Source organism: Oryctolagus cuniculus, chromosome 3 (genome assembly GCF_051225735.1).
Source record: "Oryctolagus cuniculus isolate XC-2025 breed Fujian yellow rabbit chromosome 3, ASM5122573v1, whole genome shotgun sequence".
NCBI classification, from domain to species: domain Eukaryota; kingdom Metazoa; phylum Chordata; class Mammalia; order Lagomorpha; family Leporidae; genus Oryctolagus; species Oryctolagus cuniculus.
The window spans coordinates 43,132,691-43,152,328 of NC_142869.1; the positions used below are offsets into that span (position 1 = coordinate 43,132,691).

A 19,638-nucleotide genomic window follows, 5' to 3' on the forward strand; every position below is an offset into this window, starting at 1 on the left:
TGTATTGAAAGCTGCTTGGCCTTTTGCCCTTTATCTGTTCTGTAGCTGACAAAAAAAAAAAACAAAAAACAAAAAACAAAAAAAAAAAACCTCTCCATGGCATGAAACCTCTAACTCTTCCTCTCTAGGTTACTTTTTTGTCACATTCATTTTTTGCTGATCTTTACCTCTGGGTGACACGTGTTCCCAGGCTGAATGGCTGGGGCAAGAATCGGCTCCGAGTAATTATGTTGACAGATGGCTGTTTCCTTCTCTAACCAGGACCATTAGACTTTTTGTGGAAAATGGAGTAAATTGGCTCCAGTGATTTTACTTGCCCTGTGTTGGACTCTCTGCAGATTGATGAGATCAATGTCTATGGAAACACAGCACTTCACATCGCCTGCTACAATGGCCAGGATGCCGTGGTGAACGAGCTGATCGACTACGGTGCTAATGTGAACCAGCCGAACAACAATGGCTTCACCCCTCTGCATTTTGCTGCTGCCTCCACACATGGTGCTTTGTGTCTGGAATTGTTAGTAAACAATGGGGCGGATGTCAACATTCAGGTATGACCCTCTTCCTCTCTCCCTGTGCTTGAAACCTTTGCATTGAGCCTCTGAGCAAAAGCGGAAGCTAACGAGTATACCATGTCTTTTGACTTGTAACCCTGAGCGCCTTGGCTCACACAGTCTTATCCTGGCTATGGAAACAGCAGGTTGTTTATTCAGGTGTGGTGGTACCAGCTGCAAGGCTCTGAGGCTGCAGACCTGCGTCCCTGGTAATTTGGTGGATGCTCCAGGGCAAAGTCTGGGTCATAAGACTGTTGACTCATCTCAGACTGTAACACTGAACTGATAGGGCAGAGCTGCTGAGAACTCAAAGAAATCCTGACCAATGATCATGGGTCTGTTCCAACTCCAGCCTCACTCTCCAAGGAGTTTTCCAAATATTTTCAAACCTCAGATGGTGGCTTCAGTGATGTAGCACTGGCGTAGTCTTCATGATAGTCCTTCATCAAATTCACTAAGGTCTTAGTGCCCTCCGTGTGACACTGGAGGAGTCCTCCAAGAAGAACTAAGATCTCTGCCCTGCAGGAATTTACAGAGTGACGAGGAGACAAGTGCACTCATAATCCCGAGGTGGGAGGAATGGGAGGAGTGCCTGGAGAGAGTGAGAAAGCACCACGGCTACAACAAGCAAATGTTCACTTGCTTGCTGCTTGGTAACGAGAAATGGAGGTTGGTTTGGAGCTGAGACTTGGAAATTTATTGCAATTCAGATGAGGAGGGATAGAGGTAAGATGAGAGAAGGCAGTCCAGAGAGAGAACTGGGTGAGCAAAGCAGAGGGAGCTGTGGGTACATAGGCTCTTGGTGAGCATCTGGTAAGCACCTGGCTGGCCACCGTGGCTGACCAAGGGCAGTCTCGGCATGAAGCCTTCACAGTTTGGGTTATGTCACTTGAATGTGCCTGGACTGAGGCAGACTAATCTGACCCACACTAGCAAACCTTTCTCTTATCCTCAGCTTCTGCTTCCCTTCCTGAAGCAAGGTCCCAATTATCCTGTCTCTGATTTTGAAGAGATGATTTCTAAGATTTAATTTCAAAATACCACATCAGTCTACTTTAATGAATATCTCTTCTCTATTAAACCTTTTTACAATTTTTCTCATAATATCTAATAGTAAGGAAGTATGGGACACATTTTCAGGATAGCAGTTCATGTGGTTGAATATAAGTTATTTGAAAGACAGGCTAGAGACAGACAAGTGACACAGCTGCTAAGTCCCCACTTGGGACACCTGTATCCCAGGTCAGAGTGTCTGGTTCAAGTCCTGGCTGTTCCACTTCTGATCCTGCATTCTGCGATGTACACCTTGGAAAGCAGCAGGTGATGGCTCATTCACATGGAAGACTGGATTGAGTTCCTAGCTTCTGGTTTTTGTCTTGCTCAGCCTGGACTATTGCTGGCATCTGGGGAGTGAACCAGTAGATGGAAGATCTCTCTCTGTCTCTGTCTTTCTGCCTATCAAATACAATGGAGGAGGAAAAGAGGCTAAAAATAAGCTAAAATGTGACATGACCAAGGAAAATGGCTCATGTACTGGCTAAGGAGTTTGGGCTTCTATAGGCTGCAGGCACAACTAATCATTATAGAGGCCAGATGATCAGACTTGAGTATGAATGTGGCCACAGAACAGCAAGCACAGAAAACATACAGGGAAAAAAACTGTATGTATGACTACATAAAAATTCTAAACTTTTATATGACAAAAAATGACAAGAGGGTAGAAAAGATAAAACTATCATCAAACATTGAAATAGGAACAACTAAGGGAAATTTTTCTGCAATGTACATGACAAGCAAAAAGCTAATATGCTTAATATCTAAAGAGCTCATATAAATCCATAATAAAAATTTGGATAACCTATGAGAAAGTATAGACCAAGATGGAACACAAGAGAGAGAATACAATATTCATTAATCACATGGAAAAACATTCAATATCACTAGTAATAGAAAAATAAAAACTTATTTAAAATATATTTGCCTTTAAGATTGGCAAATAGCAAGAAGAATAACAAGTGGTTATTGATGAAAAAAATCACATTTTTTAATTTTAAAAAGTTATGTGGCCATGTATATGCATAGAAAGAGAGAAAAATATCAGGAGTTTACACCAATGTGCTAGCAACAGTTACCACAAAAGAGTGATAAAATTGTGATTTGGGTTTTTAGTTTCTTTTTTGTGTATTTGCTTATATCTTCTGACAGTTATGTAATGGGCATGTGTTATTTTTATAGCCCGAGGAAAACAAAGAACTGTTTTTATTTTGGATGAATGAAAATCCAGGTGTAGATGAAGAGAGGATAATGGCAAGTCAGAAAGATTGGTCTAGAGAAGAGGTTGTGAAGGCAGGGGGTGGGGAGGAGCCAACTGAAGGCAAGGCTTTGCAGAAAGCAATCAGTAGGACTTGACAAGACAAGAGGTGGAGACTGCAAGGTGAGTGGAAAGGTGGAAATCTGGCGAAGGGAGGTTCAGCGTTCAGTTCTGGGGCTAGACTGCCAAGATTCCTCTCCGAGCTGTGACTTGTAACAACTGTTTCGTCAGCCTCCCCCACCCACCCACTCCCTGGCTGTATGTCTCAGCTTTTAAAATTTTTGTTTGGTTTTAATTAATTAGAGAGAGAGGTGGCCTCCAGACACACACAATAGCCAAGGCTGGACTAGACACAGTGGGAGCAGGTAACTCAATCTAGGTCTCCCACAGAGATGGTAGGGACCCAACTACCTGAGGCATCACCTGTGGCCTCCTATAGTGCACATTAGCAGGGACCTGGAATTGGGGGCAGAGCTGAGACTCTAACTTATGTACTCCAGAAGGGGAGGCAAGCATCTTACCTGCTGTGCCAAATGCCTGTCCCTGCAGTTTTTTAAATCTGAAAATAACAGTATTTTCCTCATGGAACTGTTTAGAGAATTTATCAGTTTTTTGCATAGAAATTACATAAAACATCTGGCATATGGGAAGCACTTAATAAAAGAATATTATTAATATTCACTAAGAAGGCTAACAAAGGGGTTGGCGTTACGGTGCAGTGGGTAAGGCTGCCACCTGCAACACTGGCATCCCATAGGAGCACCAGTTGCTGTCCTGGCTGCCCCAGTTCTGATACAGCTTCCTGCTAATGCACATGAGAAAGCAGCAGCAGATGACCCAAGCGCTTGGACCACTGCCATCCACGTGGGAGACCTGAAAGAAGCATGGCTCCTGGTTCTGGCCTGGCGCAGCACTGACCATTGTGGCCATCTGGGGAGTGAACCAGCAGTTGGAAGAGCTCTGTCTCTCTTTGTCTGTCCCTCTCTGTCTGTGACTCCTTCAAAATAAAGAAATAAATCTCTTTTTTTATTTATTTGAAAGTCAGAGTTACACAGAGAAGGAGAGGCACAGAGAGAGAGAGAGAGGTCTTCCATCTGCTGGTTCACTCCCCCACTGCCCGCAGTGGCCATAGCAGAGAGCTGGGATCGGAAGTGGAGCAGCCAGGACTCAAACTGCCGCCCATATGGGATGTTGGCATTGCAGGCGGAAGCTTTACCCATTATATCACAGCACTGGCCTCAAAAATAAATCTTTAAAAAAAAGAATATGGGCAGGAAGAGTTGTCATAGGAGGGAAAACCTATAGGTCTACTTTCAGAGAAGCTGATTTTGAGCCCTTGTACAGCCAGTTTGAGAAACCTAATGGTGGGAAATGTGGTAGTGTAGCCAGGAAGAGCAGTCGGGAATAGGAGAAACAACTGAGGTTGCCTTACTTACATAAAGGTGGTAGTAGAAATTGGGAGAGAAGGATGAGCTCACCTTCAGAGAGACGCAGTAGCAGAAGGGAGGACTCCAGTGACCCCTTACTTGTAGGATCAGGAGGAGGAAATCCAGAGAAAAGGAGTCAGACAAGGTAAGGAGGAATGGAGGGAGAGACTTTTTGAAGGTGGAAAGCCGGCAGAAACAGAAAAACAGAGTAGGTGAAGCGAGTTTCAGAGTTCCAGATCTCCTAGGTGGAGCCAGCAAAGGACAGGTGAAGGTCTTTGTCCGTGTTGAGGAGCCCAAAGGTGGGAGTCTTCCGAGGTGGTCAAAGTCACAGGACAGGTTGTGAGGGGGCTGGGAGCCCACCGGTGGCCAAACAGTCAATGTCCCTCGGACGGTGAACATCGGTCCTGCCATCCTGGTGTCTGATGAATGTCCTGTGGATCCTTCAGAGGAAGGGAGATTCCTGCAGTTAAATAAAATGACTTCACCAGACCGCACTCACAGCATTGCCTGCTGTGCCCCCCCCCCCCCCCCCCAGCTGCAGCTTTCCGGGTATCCAATGCCTGAGGCTAGAAGGCCACTCCCCGGCTCACCTGCCTACTTCTTCCAGATAACTGAGTAGGGGTCAGTTCAGATTGCATGGGGGACTTCACCTGTGCTCTCCTCTCCCACAGAAATGGACCTGGAAAACAGAGTTCCTTAACTTTAATTTTCAAGTAATTGAAAATAAAGAAATGCTGTTCTAAAAATCCGAAACTTGGGTTTATTCCTTACCCCATCTGTAAAAATGGTATTTTGAATCAGCTCTGCCCTTCTTCCTCAGTCTCCTTTCATCTGCTCTGTGTGTAGCCTCTGGTTTCCTGCTTCCCTTAGGATCCTCTGTGGCTGTTCCAGATGCAGCCTGGGGGCCCGGCTCCTCCAGGGTCTCCGTGGAGCTGTCCTGTCTGACTGGAGGTAGCGCTCTAATTAAAGTTGCTCATCGTCCTGGAGCTTGGAGCTTGGAAGTGTTTGTAGATGCCAGACAATTTGTATTTGGTTAGATTTTTACAAAGTTTGAGGGAAATAGCCGATTGAAATGCAGCCAATACCCACCCACGTGTTCACTTTGTTTTTCTCTATTCTCACAGAACATTCCTAGTGATGTCTTTATGAGCGATTACAAGATGGGTGGAAAGAGCAGGAGGGGTGTATATTTTGCATGCACTTCATAGTCCCTCATTTTGCTTAGATGGACCATGTCCCTGTCTTGGAATTTATAATATTAGTTGAATTATGATGAAATAATAAAGACATGATACTTAATAAAATAATCCATTGAAGGTTTACTTGTAATTTGCAAAAAGGAAGAACATTAGAAAACATAACTTTTTCTTTTCTAGTACAGACTACAGTATAGTTTCTCTAGCATCTCAAGGCTCTTTTTGCAAGTATTCGAAGTAGACATTAAAGCAGGCCGTATACACGTAGCCATGCTGCAGGCAGACTCAGACATTACCTAGCGCGATCGCCTGCCTCCTGGTCGCTAACGTTTAGCCTGCGCATGGGCTCAGTTCCTTTCTGTCCGCGGATGCTTAGCTCATTTGGCCCCAGGAGACTGGAGCTGAAGTCTCTCAGGTGTCTGCTGGTGAGAACGGTTTCTTTCTTCACATGTGCCAGGACCAAATTATGGGATGACTTGTGTGGAGGTGGAGGGTGAAAACTGGAACAGGCAAGAGTATGCGTGAAGGGGACTGCAAGGTGTCTGGCGCGTAACAAATCTTCCCAGACAGACAAATCAATTAATTCACAGGCTTTTACTGGGATTCCACTCCCAGACGAGGTTCCCGGTCTCAGCGGGGCGGGGGGGTGGGGGTGGGGGGGTGGGGGTGGGGGGGGTGGCAGCGGAGGCGGGGAATTTGCGCATCAGAGATTGGGAGAGCTCCTTTTATAGATTCAGGGCATGGGGGTTAAAGGTTGAGGCGGGTCTGATCCTCATTGGTTGACCTTGAGGCACCCGCAGGGACCTTGACAAGGACTTTTCTTCCCAAGAAGTACAGGTAGGGACTTCGCCATTCCTGGAAGTATAGGCCTTCCCTCCTTGCGGCTCCCAAAGCTACCAGGGACACTACCCTTGGGACTTTGGAGAGAAAGTGAAGAAAAGAAGGGAATGAATGGCCACTGAATCATCTCTAGGGTTTAGCACCATTAAAAAAGAAAAGAAAAGAAAAAGCTGTGTTTGGCTTTTTCAAACCAGCATTTTATTTAGGTGGCTCTTCTGTCGGGTTAGAAACCCAACTTACTGGGCTTCTGGCCTTAGTGTTCTCCCTCCAATGGGCCACTGCCTGACTAGGGGGTCACAGTATCACAGGGAAGAAGGCATTAGCAATGGAAGAAAAGAATCAATGGACTGTGAGGAGAATGGTGATCAAGAAGTGGAAACGCTCATTTAGGTCAAAGGTTAATCTCCCTGGGACAACGCTGAGTTCCACCCCAAAAGAGTACTAATATTTATCATAAAATATTCATAATTATCATTAAGTTTCCTTTATGACAGGAATCATAGAAGAGCTTCTTGCTTAATTAAATTAGTCTTCAAAATCTGAAAACCCCACATCTGATGGGAAAAGGTATCTATAACATTGGAAGGAGACTAGAAATGGAGAAGAAAATTTTATAGCACCTTGAGGAAATAGAAGAGTTGATCGTATTCTCCCTTATGAGGATGTGAGGAATCTTTCATCCTTGTCTGAAGTTCTGGGAACAGCAGCGACAGCCAAGTCCGCCTGCGGGAAACATTTCCCAGGCAGATAATGAAGCTCAGTAGGAGCCCTGGTCACACCGAGTATTCTGAGATGTAATTTTTAAGGACTAAAGAGTCTTTTTGTCTTTTCTACCTTTCTTGGGTTTAAATTCCCCTTTGAAATAATGAGCTCCCTTTACCCCCATATCATATAAACAACCCTCCCCCAGTGGTTGCCACGATACTTAATACTTTGTATCCCTGTCTTGCTGACTTCTGCCACCTGTATCCCTTGGAGGGGGAAAAAAAGTCACCTGTAGGCTGCATTGGGTGCTAAATCAACCCAAGCCAAATGGGTGTATCTGAATCAAGTGTCACCTTTGCAATTTACCTAACTTTGATGATCTCTATTTATTTGTCCCTTTACCAGAGATACAAGCACTACCAGGGAGAAGAAAGGTGTAGTGTTTGCTATCCCTGGAAAGGGAATGGCTTTTCAAAATATGCACCATGGAAACCGGTAACTTCTGCTGTGGCTCTGCGTGAAATTTAGATAGCTCCCACCAAACTAGTACTCCTTGCAAAAGCCCTTAAACTCTTCCAGGCGTGGAAAAGTACTTAGCAAATATTTATGAAGATTTTCTAAATACTGAAGTATTTATAGCTTTATTTAAATATTTAATTTAATGATAATTACTTATATTTTTATATGAAATTTAAGAAAAAATATTGGAGCAAAATTTAAAGAAATAGCACCACCTAGGGACAAATTAATGTCAACTCTGTCATTTCTGTCCTCTCTCCTTAGTCTTGGACTGTCATTACTGTTGGAAGGGTGTGTTTTAAACTCCTACTGCAAACTAGTTGTTCAGCGTTTTGAACTCTCTGTAGTTCTGACTGCCACGACAAAACTCCAGAATTAAGCAAGTTTTAGGCTCTCTCCTCCAGTGTATATCTTGTAGTCAGTGATAGTACCATTTCCTCATTCTCATTGCTTCTCCTTTTCCTCCTTCCAGTAAAGCTTCAAGTTACTTCCATCCTTTTTTCTCAATCTTTTCTGATTCAGGTTATAACATAAGATGGAGAAATGATCATATTTCTTTTTATCTGCCTATTTATCTGGGAACCTTTAACTATAATGATATACTTTTTTTTTCCAATTAAGATGCAGTTGCTGTCTTGAGTAACTCTTTCCGTGGCAAAGACTGTAATCCCTTTTCTCCTTTCTAAGGAGGAGACTTCCAGGATAATAAAATGTCTTCTGGTAGCAGGTGTTTTGGCACAGAGGGTTGAGCCACTGCTGGGGATGTCCTCAACCTGTGTGGAGTGCCAGTTTGAGTCCTGGATCCTCTGCTTCTGATGCAGCTTCGTGCTAATGAGTCCTGAGAGGCACCAGGTGATGGCTCAACTACTTGGGCCCCTGCCACCTGTTTGATGTTCCTGGCTTTGATCTGGCCCAGTTCTGGCTATATCAGGCATTTGGGGAGCAAACTAGTGGATAGGAGGTCTCTCTTCTGTGCCTCTCACTCTCTCTGTCTTTCGAGTAGATGAAAGTATATAAACAGACGTTTAAAAATTCTTCTGTTAAAACTCTGTGCTTTTATAAGCTACCTCAGCATATCCTAAAGCAGTGGCTCTTAAACTTTAGCGTGCTGTACAAGTTAGAAAAGGGGATGACTTCCTTATCCCAATTCCAATTTAGTAAGTCTGGCTTGGGAACTAATTCATAATTATAAGCAGAACTCTGCATAATTCAAAAATAGTAAGTCTTTGATCTACACTAAAAAATATACTTAAATGATATTTGTTTTCCAAATTTGTTTGTGGAGTTTTTGAAACAGTCATTTAAAATTCTTTTTTTTTTTTTTTCTTATGGCAGAGAGAAAGGAGAGAGGGAAAAGGCTCTTGTACACTGGTTTACTCCTCAAATGCTGCAACAGCCAGGGCTGGACTGGGATGGAGTTGGGAGCTGGAACTCAATCCAGGTCTCCCACATGGGTGGCAGGAACCCAACTGCTTGTGCCATCATCTGCTACCCCACCAGGACCTACCTTGTCTGGAAGCTGGAATCAGATATCACTCCAGTATGGGATGTGGGCATCATAACCAGCCTGTTAACTGTTAGGCTAAACACCTGCCCCAAGAATCATTTTATAACACAGGTGTCTGGGTTTCATCACAAAAATGAGCATGCATTTTTGAAGCCTCATATTTTAACCTCAGACTTAGAGAAATGCTTCTTCTGAACTTCACAAAAAGAATGGTGTCACGTGGATTTTGTAAAGTAATACTTGAACAAAAATGTACTCTATTTAAGAAATACTTTTGGTCTAAAATTATAGTGATATTCTATTTAAATGACTTTCTTAATAAAATATCCAAGACTTTGGTATTTGGTATAGTGATGATCAGTAGAGATATACTGTACATTTTCCATGTTTTGGCTTAATTTTTGTCAGAACATTCCATAATTTATATCATGAATAATGAGATATGTAAATTCACACATTTCCAGCTAATTATTCAAATGTCAACTTGATTTCTGATTTTTGATGAGTTAAGTAACAGGAGATTCTCCTTTGGAAGAGTCAGAAGGATTGCTTTTCTGCTGAACTGGAGTGTGGGTAATAGTGGATGGTACAAGTCAGTTTTGATAATCGCGGTGATTTACAGCAGTTTGGTCAACTTCAGGCCACACAGAACCGTGCTGGTTAACACATCCTTCGTCTTTTCTGTGTTACTTATACAAAAATGGGGAAAAAGCATATTGAAGGAAACCTGCTTCGTCAATAGGTCCCAGGAGGGAAAGAAATGTTTTGGATGACTGTATCTTTAAACTTCTTTAAAATGTGGTTATCATGCAGTAACCTGAGACATCATATGCATTTTATTTTTTCCCTTCAATGTTATCTTTGCCTTTTGTAATTACTGATCACTCTTTAAAGAAAATAAAATTGATGTGTTCAGGGCATTGTCAGCAGTGTCCCCAGGGACATTTGAGGTTCATGAGCACCTGCACTGTTTCACCCTCCCTCCTTTTTTCAGAGTAAAGATGGCAAAAGTCCATTGCACATGACAGCTGTCCATGGAAGATTCACACGGTCACAGACCCTCATTCAGAATGGTAAGAGAGATGCTTCTGTAGTTTCATTATTTGAAATTTCTTGATCTGACTGAGTTTCGCTATTAGTCATTGAATGTGAGAGTTGATGCCTGTTTTGGAGTTTTTATAAGCATGGTTTTACACAATCCTTTGACACACTCTGCTGAAAGCTACTTATCAGATACATTAGAAACTTCTAACTTAGTAATGAGAACATAGAACAACAGTTTTGTAGTCAGTTCCCAGTCAGGCAACGCATATGTGAGCTTTGAAATGCGAAATGGTGTGTTTGTGTCAACATCTTATGCTTTTCCCTATGAAGCTAATAAAAATAAGTAGCATACATTTTCTAGCAGTAAATTTATTTTTAGATTTTAGAGTTCATTGTAGTTTGCTAAGTTAAAACTCATTAAGCTACTTGGGCAAATGTAAGAAAAATGAGGTGACTCAGAGGAAAAGCAGATAAGTATTTGATATATAGGATAATAAAATCACAGCCTTGACAGAGACCTTGGAAAGTCACGTAATAGAGTACTTTTCCAGGCCCACAACAAAGGTGTACTTGAACTCTTGAGTTGTCTGAAGGCCAAGTACTGGGGAGTGTCCCGTACTTCATGGTTCTCTGTAAATGAGTCCTGGCTAGAATATGAGCAATTTGACTTTGACAACTCCTGTTATCTTAGCAAATATTAGAGACAATTGAAAAAAAAAAAAAAAGACTTAGTCTAGATCTTATGTTGGCATTCCAGGTCAATTCATAAACTATCTTTAGTTGGCCCACATTTCTGCTTCTCAAATTTCTTAGTCTATTTTATTGACCCTATATTTTTCTCATCTGCAAGAATTTTGGATGATGTACAGTTGGATTGCTAGTGGCACTGAGTTTATGTCTGTTGGTACCTGTGCCATAAAATCAAAAGATTATCTGACATTCGGATGGAAGACCAGGCAGTGAAATTATGCTTAGGAAGCAAAATACTGTGGCAAAGCAAAAAAGTTTATCATAGCATTTCAATGAAGCTGTAGAGAAAAATAAATCCTAAAAAATGTCCCATGATTACCAAGGAAGGTAAAAATGGAAATTAATTGTACAACACATATTATTTTTAATTTGAAATAATGCCATGCCTTTGATAAAATTTTACTGAAAGAGGGCACTTCCATTGTTTTGTTTTGCTGGATGTCCCACCGTCTTTAAAGACAAACAAAACTTTAAAAGAAGTTTATTGTGAATTTAAGCAATGGACCCTAGCTCCATGGCATAAAATAGCTTTGTCCCTTGTTAAAGTAGCCTCAAGTACCAGATCAAGATTGGAAGGAATACAGTTTTTCACCTTGTGTTAAGTACTGCATTCCCACAGGTCCATCCCTATGTGCTAGGCTGTGCTGTCCCTCTCCTTTGCATCAAGGCCATGACCCATATCCCCTCTGTCACACTGGTGTGTTTACCCCGGTCCCTGGGGCCTATTGGCTGCTTTAACCCTTCCAAGAGCCGTGCTATGGGTGTAGAGATTCCTATGCCCTCTTTAGACATTCTCGGTAGAGTTTTGAGTTGAGGCAAGACTGAGAGACCTTATCTCATCTCTGTAATCCATAGATCTTTGTCTCGGAGGCTGTCTCATTCTTGGCTGCCCTGGCATCTTGCTTATGGTTTGAGTGGGGTCCAAAGGCATGAATTGATGAGGATATATTGGCTATAATAGATATCCCACTCAAGCGTAATGATAAAGCTTACCTTGTTGAGTGTTCACCCAGTGTAGGCACTTGGCTAAGCACCCATATAAATGCTTCCAGCCGTTCTATGAGAAGGAAGTAGCGTTATGGCTCTATTTCAGATATGGAGAAATCGAGGCAGAGTGGTTGGCATTTGTGTTGGGGTACGTGTCCAGTATGTTGAGGAACAGGGATCAGAACATCAGCAGTCCAGCATGAGAGTCTGAATCCCCAACCACTGCCTGCAAATGTGTTCTCTGGAAGAACCATGATACTTAAATTTCTTTAAAAAATAAATTGAACTCTGTTTACTTTAAGAGGCACTTATATTTGTGATAGTGTTCTCCCAGTAAAAGGATGATTTGGCCTTCTCTTCTCTCAAGTCACAATTCTTTGCATTCATTACACATATGAGAACTGCAAGTCCTTTCATCTGACATTTGAGAAAATGCCCTTGGGGAGAAGAATCCGCAGATCTTTTTGCTGTTGTTTGTTGACTTCCTTCTGGGACGACTCCTGGGCTGCTGCTGAGCCTCCCTCTCCAGGGGCTCATAGCCCAGCGTGGGTCACAGCACAGCTGGCCCCTCTCTCCTGCAGAAACTGGAGCAGCAGTGCACGTGGGACTGCAGTTGAAGTGCCCTGCTGGGGAACACTCTGCTGTCTTGTTTTGCAAAGTCACTCTGGTGTTGGCACTTTGGGTGCTTTGCTCTGCTTTCCCGACTGTCTCCAGTCGGGGCTATTAGTTCTTCATAACAACATTGCTTCTCCAGAATCATTCAGCTTTGGCAAGACGGTCGTTGGGGGAAAAAAAGACAATGGGTCAAAGCAAAGACTGCCTTGGCTGTCAAATCATGTTGTTCGTGGGCTAAAGTTGCATTCTCACTTCGGAGAGGGAAAGGGACTGAATGAAGGAGCACGCTGGGATCAGGAGGCGTTTGATCCAGCCATCTGTGTCAAGCAGCTGCCTCAGCTGCTGTCCAGCAGCTCACAAAAGCTGAAAAATGATGTCTCCTTCACAGAAGCTTTCAACGTAAAGAATCTGAGAAGGAAGCCTCAAGTGCTGGGTGGGGTGACTCACTGTAAGAGTTCTGGCTCGTGACCCTTCCGAGGGGCCTTAGGAAGACGACTGTTCTGTTTATACACAGACAACTAGTTTCGGGTGAATACTGAGATAGTCCTGGTGAATTACCCCTTTGGAAGGCTCTGCATGCTTCTAAACTCACAAATATGTGTTTTCCTCACTAATCAGCAATGACCGATTATCAACATTTAAGTTGCAATATTTAGATGAACATCTAGAGGTCTTATTTTAATAGAAAACATATTTCTAATTAACAATATAGAGTCTCTTTTTTTAAAGTAATTGATGGCCGGAGCCGTGGCTCACTAGGCTAATCCTCCGCCTTGCGGTGCCGGCACCCCGGGTTCTAGTCCCGGTCGGGGCGCTGGATTCTGTCCCGGTTGCCCCTTTTCCAGTCCAGCTCTCTGCTGTTGTCCGGGAGTACAGTAGAGGATGGCCCAAGTGCTTGGGCCCTGCACCCCATGGGAGACCAGGAAAAGCACCTGGCCCCTGGCTTCAGATCAGCTCGATGCGCCGGCTGCAGGGCGCTGGCCGTGGCGGCCATTGGAGGGTGAACCAACGGCAAAAGGAAGACCTTTCTCTCTCTCTCTCACTGTCCACTCTGCCTGTCAAAAAAAAAAAAAAGTAATTGATATGCTTTCTTGAAATTTAGTTTAACAGCAAAGTGTATGGATGATAATTATCTATATTTTTACATTTTTAAAATGACCTATAAAATGGTAAGTGACTACAACAATAAGAAACCAGCAGCTTGAGTCTTCAGTTCCACTCTCTCCAGTATTTTTCTGTTCTTTGCTTTCTCTACCCAAGTTTTGTCATATTTGAGGCTGCTAAACCTGGAGGCCCTAACGCTTCCTAAGGAAGATTTGATGGTTCTTGGCTAGGAAGGTGGTGGAAGGATGTGGTGCTTGTCGAGAGGCAAGGCTTCTTCCCTGGCTGTGTTCCGAGGTTAGACCTTTCAGGCAGATGGCTGTGAGCCCTGAGATGGACATTTGCACCCTGGAATTCTCCGAGGTGTCTATCCCTGGAGACCAGGTGGCTGCCTGTCCCCAAAGCTACCATCAAGTCATAAATATTGGTAATCTGAAATTGATCTAATTAGATGCTTCTAAATTCAGATCATAATGAATCATCTCTTCAGTTTCTAGAAGAGGACAGTAACTAACTTCATTTTATTATTTTTATTATTTTTCCTGATGATAAAATTAGTATGTGTTCACTCTAAGCTAAAATTAAATCATGAAGGCAGTCTCTCACAATCATCAATAATGGGTCTTCCAAAGAATTTTTATGGTAGTTGGGTGAAACTTCTAGATTTTTCTATGCACTTAAGAATGTATATGTAAAAATGTAAATTATTATTTTTAAAGAAATTATCAGATTTATTTAAACAACTAATTTTTAAAATAACCACTGTCCCATAGAAACAAATATTTGAGGGAAGATTTTTTTTTTAAGATTTATTTATTTATTTAAAAGGCAGAGTTACAGAGAGGGAGAGGCAGAGGCACAGAGAGACAGAGAGAGAGAGAGAGAAAGAACCATTCACTGGTTCACTCCCCAGATGGTTGCAATGGTTGGAGCCAGGCCAATCCAAAGCCAGGAGCCAGGAGCTTCTTCTGGATCTCCCACATGGGTGCAGAGGCCCAAGCACTTAAGCCGTCTTCTACTGCTTTCCCAGGGCATAGCAGAGAGCTGGATCAGCAGTGGAGCAGCTGGGACTCAAACCAGTGCCCATAGGAGATGCCAGCGCTGCAGGCTGCGGCTTTACCTGCTGTGCCACAGCGCCGGCCCCTGAAGATTGGTTTTTGTATGCAAGTTGCCATTTATATTTCTCTGTGACAAAGTAAAAAAGGGATTACCTTTTTGTAAATAGCTATTAAGCTGAAAACCCCCAAGGCTGCAAATTTGTGGTGGCAAATTTATTTTTAATTTAGACTTCACACATGTAACTGTTGGTTTGAATCGTCTGAGATCCTGTGTGTGCTGGTTGCAGTTTTTGAAACATGTGCTTCCCCTCTGAAGCCCACAACTTATTTGGTCATCATTTTCCTTGGTAGCAAAGATTCTGATTCACGAATTGTGTTTTTTATCAATATGCCTTCCTATAAAAATATGGCTTGTTGAAAATTTTAGGGAGGTGTCGGTCATATGACAAATGTTAGGATGAAAGACCATACAGATATCATTATGAGGATTTTATAATGGGCTTATTCCAAGGAACAGTGTCTGGCCCTGGAAATTAGTGCTCTTTCTCCAGGTCTGAGAAGACAGTCAGTGGTTTCTTTTTGGTGTGGCGCTTGAACTCTACAGCTGGTGAGAATGCAAGTGGGCACAGCCTTTCTCAGAACCGTTTGCCAGGGTGTGTAACAAGGGCCTTAAAGTGCTCATGCTGATCCAGCAGTTCCGTTTCTAAAAATGTTGCTGAAGGAAATAATTTAAAATGTTAGATTATTTTTAGCGCTTTGCAGTTTTAGTAAGGAAAAATTAATGACATGTGAAACGTTTGTGACGTAACATTGAGAAAGCAGGACAAACTCTTTCTATAGTATGATCTCAATCGGGGAAAATCGTATCCACTTGAACATGCATACTCACAGGCACACACTCACCCATCCATACTCACCCAGCTAGAAAGGAATATTCCAGAAAATTAATAATATCTTGGATAATCAGTGAATTTATGGACAACTTGTTTCTTCCTTGTATTTTATCACATCTTCTAAATTTTCTGTAATGTGAAAATTAGTCTCTAAGTTAGAATTGTTATTTAGTGTTCCATTCACTAGCTTAGCTGGGAGAGCAAAGGACTGTGGTACCTTCCAGAAAAGTTATTTAAAACAAATGTATCCGGGCCGGCACTGTGGTGCAGCAGGTTAATGCCCTGGCCTTGCAGTACTGGTATCCCAAATGGGCACCTGTTCAAGTTGCCTGCTGTTCCACTTTAAATCCAGCTTCCTGCTGATGTGCCTGGGAAAGCAGCTGAATGGCTCAAGTCCTTGGGCCCCTATACCTACATAGGAGACTCAGAAGAAGCTCCTGGCTCCTCGCTTTGGATTGGCTCAGCTCTGGCCATTGTGGCCATTTGGGGAGTAAACCAGCAGATAGAAGACTTCTCCCTCTCTCTGTCTCTATATCTCTCTATAACTCTGCCTTTCAAATAAATAAAATAAATCTTTAAAACAAATGTATCATATATTTCTAGATTGACTAAAGCTATTAATGTAATCTTTTTTAAGGATTTTATATTTCTTATTTTGGCATATTAATGTACTTTACATAGATGCACTGAACATTATAGTATTTAGTCTGTCTTATAGTGGTATATTTTAGTTTAAATATACCTTGCTTTAGCTGAACTTAGTTGAGAATAAGGTAAAAATCTGAAATAAATTTGTAGACTTTTATAAAATATAATTTTCTAATAAGATGTACTCTCTAATACATATTATCTAAGAGCATGATTGAATAATTTGCTAACTTACAGCTTCTCAAAAGGATATAGAGTTTTGTTTCTGAGTAGGATAACAAGGAAAAGGAATCCCAGAATAACTTATTCTGTGCCCAATATGCCACATTTCCCAGAGCGTGTTTGCCTAGTACGAGTACATGTGTGTATTTTTTCCTCTTTGCTGTGCTTCCCTCTCTCTCTCTCTCTTTTTTTTTTTGAAAGTCAGAGTTACACACAGAGAGAGGAGAGGCAGAGAGAGAGAGAGAGAGAGAGAGAGAGACAGACAGACAGAGACAGAGACAGAGAGAGAGGTCTTCCATCCACTGGTTCACTCCCTAGGTGGCCGCAACAGCCAGTGCTAGGCCAGGCCAAAGCCAGGAACCAGGAACTTCATCAGGGTCTCCCATGGGGGTGGCAGGGGTCCAAGCACTTGGATCATCTTCTGCAGCTTTTCCCAGGTGCGTTATCAGGGAGTTGGATCAGCTAGGACTGGAACCAGAACCCTGTGGGATGCTGGTGCAGCAGGTATTGGCTTTGCCAGCCTGTCCCATGCCCTTCTTTTTTATTTATTTATTTTTTTACGATTTAATTATTTATTTGAAAGAACCACAGAGAGTGGGAGGGAGGGAGGGAGGGAGGGAGGGAGGAAGGGAGGGAGAGAGAGAGAGAGAGAATCTTTCATCCGCTGGTTCACTCCCCAGATGGCTGCAATGGCCAGGACTGGGACAGGGCAAAACTAGGAGCCTGGAGCTTCTTTCAGTTCTCCCACATGGGTGCAGGGCTCAAGCATTTGGACCATCCTCTGCTGCTTCCCCAGGTGCTTTAGCAGGGAGCTGGATCGGAAGTGGAGCACTGAGACTGGAAGCAGCGCCCATATGGGATGCTGGCACTGCAGGGGGAGGCTTTACCCGCTAGACCACCGCAGCAGTCCCTGCGCTTCCTTTTTAAATTGAGATGTTATTTATGTGTCATAAAAGTCAGCATTTGAAGGCGTACAACTTAGTGGATTTTAACGCTTACACAGGGTTGTACAACTGTTACCACTACCTGGTTCCAGAATATTTCATCCCCAAAAGAAACCTCAGATCCCTTTGCAGTCACTGCCTGTTCCGACCTCCCCAGCACTGGCATCCACGAGTTTACTTTCTGTCTCTACAGTTTCCTCAGACCATTTATTTGAATTTTTATTTGTTTCAAGTATTTAAGGAACATGTATTTAGTCAGTCAACTAGCACACAATCAATAAAGTCAACCTCAAATGGGTGGCCAGCATTGTGATGCAGCTGGTTAAGCCTCAGCTTAGGATTCTGGGATCCCATATGGGCACCAGTTTGAGACGCAGCTGCTCTGCTTCTGAGCCAGCTCCCTGCTAATGCACCTGGAAGCAGGGGAAGGTGTCCCAAGTGCTCGGGCCCCTGTATCTCATGTGGGAGACCAGGATGGAGGTCCTGACTCCTGGCTTTTGCCTGGCCCATTCTGGCCATTGTGGGAAGATATGTCTCTCCCTCTCTGTCACTCTGCCTTTCAAATACATAAATCTTTAAAAGTAAAGTAAAATAAACCTCAAATGAACCAGATGTCTACATCTTAAAAATGAAACCTTTCCAGTATGGGAAACATGAGTCAATTCCTTTGTTACCTGTTTGCAAGATAAAACAGTATCAATAAAATCACAAAGCAAAAACTTAGGAGAAAATACTTGTAACATGTTATTACTAATAATAGATAATTCTCCAAATATTTTAAGACCCATTAAAAACGAAGGCATAGGGGCCAGTGCTGTGGTGCAGCAGGTTAGGCCCCGGTCTGCAGTGTCAGCATCCTATATGGGTGCTGGTTGAAGTCCCGGCTGCTGTGCTTCTGATCCAGCTCCTTGCTAATGTGCCTAGAAAATCAACAGAGGATGGCCCAAGTGCATGGGCCCCTGCACCCATGAGGAAGACTCAGAAGAGGCTCTTGGCTCCTGGCTTCGGCCTAGCCCAGCTCTGACCATTGCAGTCATTCATTTGGGGAGTGAACCAGTAGATGGAAGATCCTGCTCCATCTCTTTCTTCTTCCCTCCCTCCCTCCATCTCTCTCTCTCTCTCTCTCTAAATATGCTTTTCAAATAAACCATACACACACACACACACACACACACGAAAAATTAACAAAAGTCATGGAAAATAGCTCACAGAAAAAGATAAACAAATGGCCCTTCAATATATGCAAAGAGGCTCAGCCTCCTTCATAGTCAGAGAAATGTGAATGAAAATGGCCCTGAGATAACAGTTCTCCCCCTTCAGACGGCAGGGAAGCAAAAGCCTGGCAGGGCCGTGGGGAAAAGACACTGCCGTTCGGTGCTGGCCGGAGTGGGGAACCGCACAGTGCTCAACAGGGGACATGTGGCAAAATCTCCCAGAACTACGCATCCAGTGACCCTGGGACCTAATCCAGCTGGCAAATGTACAATAGCATGCGCGTGAGGTGGTCACTGCTACTTTCCTACTGATGATGAGATGTTATTTATACCTAAATGTTCACTCACAGGAGACAGGTGTATGACAGAAGACAATAAAACAGTGCAGAAACTTTCAAGATACGATCTCCAGGAGGGAGTTCCAGAATGTATTGTGACCTGAGGAAAAAAGCATTTTTTAACTAGCAACATAAGCTAAAACTTATGAAGATTATTACTATAGATGTGAGTGAGGAGGAAGTGGAAAGGATAGGAATGAGGATGAAAAGCTTTTAAAAATATTACTTTTGGGAGCCGCGGCACTGTGGTGTAGCGGGTAAAGCCACTATCTGCAGTGCCGGCATCCCATATGGGCATCGGTTCAAGTCCACGCTGCTCTACTTCCAATCCAGCTCTCTGCTGTGGCCTGGGAAAGCAGTGGAAGATGGCCCAAGTCCTTGAGCCTCTGCACCTGCATGGGAGACCTGGAGGAAGCTTCTGGCTCCTGGCTTTGGATTGGTGTAGCTCTGGCTGTTGCGGCCAACTGGGGAGTGAACCAACAGATGGAAGAGCTCTCTCTCTCTCTGCCACTCTGTAACTCTGCCTTCAAATAAATAAACAAATCTTTAAAAAAATGACTTTTGAGGGCCGGCGCCGCGGCTCACTAGGCTAATCCTCCACCTGCAGTGCTGGCACCCCGGGTTCTAGTCCCGGTTGGGGCGCCGGATTCTGTCCCGGGTGCTCCTCTTCCAGGCCAGCTCTCTGCTGTGGCCTGGGAGTGCAGTAGAGGATGGCCCAGGTCCTTGGGCCCCTGCACCCCATGGGAGACCAGGAAGAGGCACCTG

General features: G+C 43.4%; 1 protein-coding gene across 10 annotated transcripts in view; it reads left to right on the forward strand.

Moving 5' to 3' along the window:
* Positions 1 to 19,638, forward strand: part of ANKRD44 (ankyrin repeat domain 44) — a 356,403-nt gene that overhangs the window by 214,340 nt on the left and 122,425 nt on the right. For 8 of the 10 annotated variants that reach the window (XM_089330137.1, XM_051849306.3, XM_089330134.1 and 5 more), the window contains exons 8-9: positions 339 to 551; positions 10,054 to 10,132. Coding sequence is in view for 5 of the 10 variants with exons in the window: in XM_051849306.3 (XP_051705266.1) it covers positions 339 to 551; positions 10,054 to 10,132 (292 nt within the window). In the remaining 5 variants the exon portion in view is untranslated. Of the gene's footprint in view, positions 1 to 338; positions 552 to 10,053; positions 10,133 to 19,638 lie in introns of those variants that run through there. The other 2 variants (XM_089330136.1, XM_089330135.1) reach the window with 2 other exon arrangements.